At 34.8% G+C, this 2,387-nt stretch overlaps 1 protein-coding gene across 3 annotated transcripts; it reads right to left on the bottom strand.

Annotated features, from left to right (window-relative positions):
- LOC131638495 (ABSCISIC ACID-INSENSITIVE 5-like protein 1) lies at positions 1 to 2,129 on the bottom strand. 3 transcript variants are annotated; one of them, XM_058909054.1, is made up of 5 exons: positions 1,973 to 2,129; positions 808 to 1,595; positions 661 to 732; positions 525 to 554; positions 1 to 322 (listed from the first exon to the last, which is right to left on the bottom strand). In XM_058909054.1, the coding sequence occupies exons 1-5, from the start codon at positions 1,986 to 1,988 to the stop codon at positions 236 to 238; spliced, it is 993 nt and encodes a 330-aa protein (XP_058765037.1). In that variant the 5' UTR covers positions 1,989 to 2,129; the 3' UTR covers positions 1 to 235. The 3 variants fall into 3 exon arrangements, with proteins under 3 accessions (XP_058765037.1, XP_058765038.1, XP_058765039.1); XM_058909055.1 differs by lacking the exon at positions 1,973 to 2,129 and adding an exon at positions 1,689 to 1,924; XM_058909056.1 differs by having other exon boundaries at positions 229 to 322; positions 525 to 564.
- Between the last annotated feature and the right edge of the window lie 258 nt (positions 2,130 to 2,387).

A 2,387-nucleotide genomic window follows, 5' to 3' on the forward strand; every position in this document is an offset into this window, starting at 1 on the left:
TTATCTGCATACTTGAAAGTGATGTGAATCAAACACAGGTTGTTATCAAATCTATACATATTTATGAACAATGTATGCAGTAGAATAATAGCAGCATTCATATGTCTGAACTTTTTTCAATTGTCCATATATTAGAATGTACAACACAAGTAGAATTTCTCATGAGTACAGACACATTATTTTTTTTCCCTTCATATCTACACTAATTTTTTTAATTCTTCTTGTTGAGGCTTATTCACCAGGTTGCACTTATAGGCCTTCTTATTCCTCTTAATTTTTCTGTTCCCTTTCGAATCTTTGGTGAATTCGTTCTCTGTAAAAGCTGCAGCAACACGTGATAAACACTCATTCACAATGATGTTAGTAAAATACTAATAGGAATAAAGAGAAATTATATTTGAAACATTAAATCTAAGTAGCACCGCCGCTTCAAATTGAAGGCGTGTTTGGTGGTTATTATTAGTGTCAACGTGTCAGTGTATCTGTGTTCCGTTGTGTCTTTTTCATAGCACTAAATTACTTACCTCTTGTCTCCTCTTGCTCTCTGCTTCAGCCTATTTCAAACTCAAAAATAGATGTATATGTTAAGTATCAGAAAAGATAATTCATGACACAATTAAGAAAATAAGAACTTAAATATCGAATTTCAGTATTGTTTACCAGAATTTGTTTTAGCTTTTCATTCTCTTCTTTTAGGTGATTCAGCTCTGCCTCTAGCTCGACAGTGTATGCCTGCATTACAAGAATTTTCCATTAGGTAAAGGACCACTAATTGAAACAAAGAGTAGAGAATGAGGAACACAAAACCTGTCTTCTTGCTCGAGAACGAGCAGCCGATTCTCGATTTTTCAACATCCTACGTTGCCTTCGCTCCACGACAACTTCGGAAGGACCGTCAATTATCATCTTGCTATTATTACTACATCCACTTGATTCAGGCAAGTTTTGACTTTTCCCGATTGCGCGGTCCTGCAGTACTCCTGAGTTGTTATTCTGTGACATCATTTGGTATGGTACAAGACCATTGCTAGAATATCCCATTCCAATTGAAGGCCTCAAACCATAACTTGCAACATTCAATGGCCTCATATTACTTGAAACACTGCCACTATGATTCTGAAACGACAATGATGATGATTGTTGTTGTACTACACCAGCTTTCACAAAGAAATCCTCCAAAGTCATTTCTCCAAGTGTTTGTTGCTTCTTGCGTGACTCGTTTTTCTTAAGGCTATTTTCTTCTTTGAATTGTGGTTGGTTTTTATGAATCTCAGACCAAACTTCATCCACAGTTTTCTTGCAAATTGGAGGAGGGACAGAGAATGAGTTACCATGCTGTTCTTCTTCTGTTGCAACACTATTAGTATTCTTGAGAGATGGAGTAGCTTCATCACTGGAATTGCAAATGCTGGCTAGGAATTCTTCCATGTTGAGAGAACCAAAGCTCTTTCCACTCTTGCATTGGAACTCATCAAGGGTGAGTGAGAGTATTGAGCTTTGTCTGCTTAGTTGAGGAATTGGAGTTTCTACTTGTTCTTCTTGCATTGAAACCTCTTGATCTATTTCTTGTAAAGCCATGGATACTTCTGAAGATTCTAATTCATGAAATAAAAATGCTAATGAGTGTCCTTCAAAACATTTGTTAAGAAAACAAATATAAAAATATCGCGAAAAATGGTGCACTCAACTTTAAGCTAAAGATCAGATCGTAATGACCTATGATTTTTGTGTTGTAATTTAGGGTTTAGAATTAAAATCATAAACTGTCTGATCTCGGTCTAACGATATATTAAAGTTTACCAAAAGCATATTGTGACTAAAAATTTAAGATGATGTAAATGGATTCAATTGCATCCCTTAGTTGCATGCAACATGCAAACATGCATATGAATGTGATTTATATGAACTTCAAGAAGACAAGCAAAAAAAATAATACAAAAACAAAAGAATGAAAGGGAATATAGATTAGTACCTGAATATATAAACATCAATTTAGAGGAAGGGAATTGTGATGAGAAATATAGGAAAGGTATATATGAGAGAAAAGGAATAAGATAAGGCCTACACTAGATGAAAGAGAAAGGAGAGGACATTCAGTGCATGGAGACATAAACCTTAAATGCTAGTCACCATATTAAATCAAAATTTTGTTGTGATTGAGAAAGTGGTGCCCTTTTTATGGATGAGTTATGAATATTTGTTGACACGTTTTGTGATGCATGCCATTGCCAAGAGGAGTGTACTCTTACTCTACTCTTCAAGTTAAGTTAACCATTGTAACCGTGAGGTAGGTTGGACAATTGTTATGGTTTACTTTGGTTCTCAATTTACCAATCAACCATATCAATATGGATAGGATTGCAATAAAATTAAGTTTTTTTATTAAC

The sequence above is a fragment of the Vicia villosa genome, unplaced genomic scaffold, assembly GCF_029867415.1.
Source record: "Vicia villosa cultivar HV-30 ecotype Madison, WI unplaced genomic scaffold, Vvil1.0 ctg.002324F_1_1, whole genome shotgun sequence".
NCBI classification, from domain to species: Eukaryota; Viridiplantae; Streptophyta; class Magnoliopsida; order Fabales; family Fabaceae; genus Vicia; species Vicia villosa.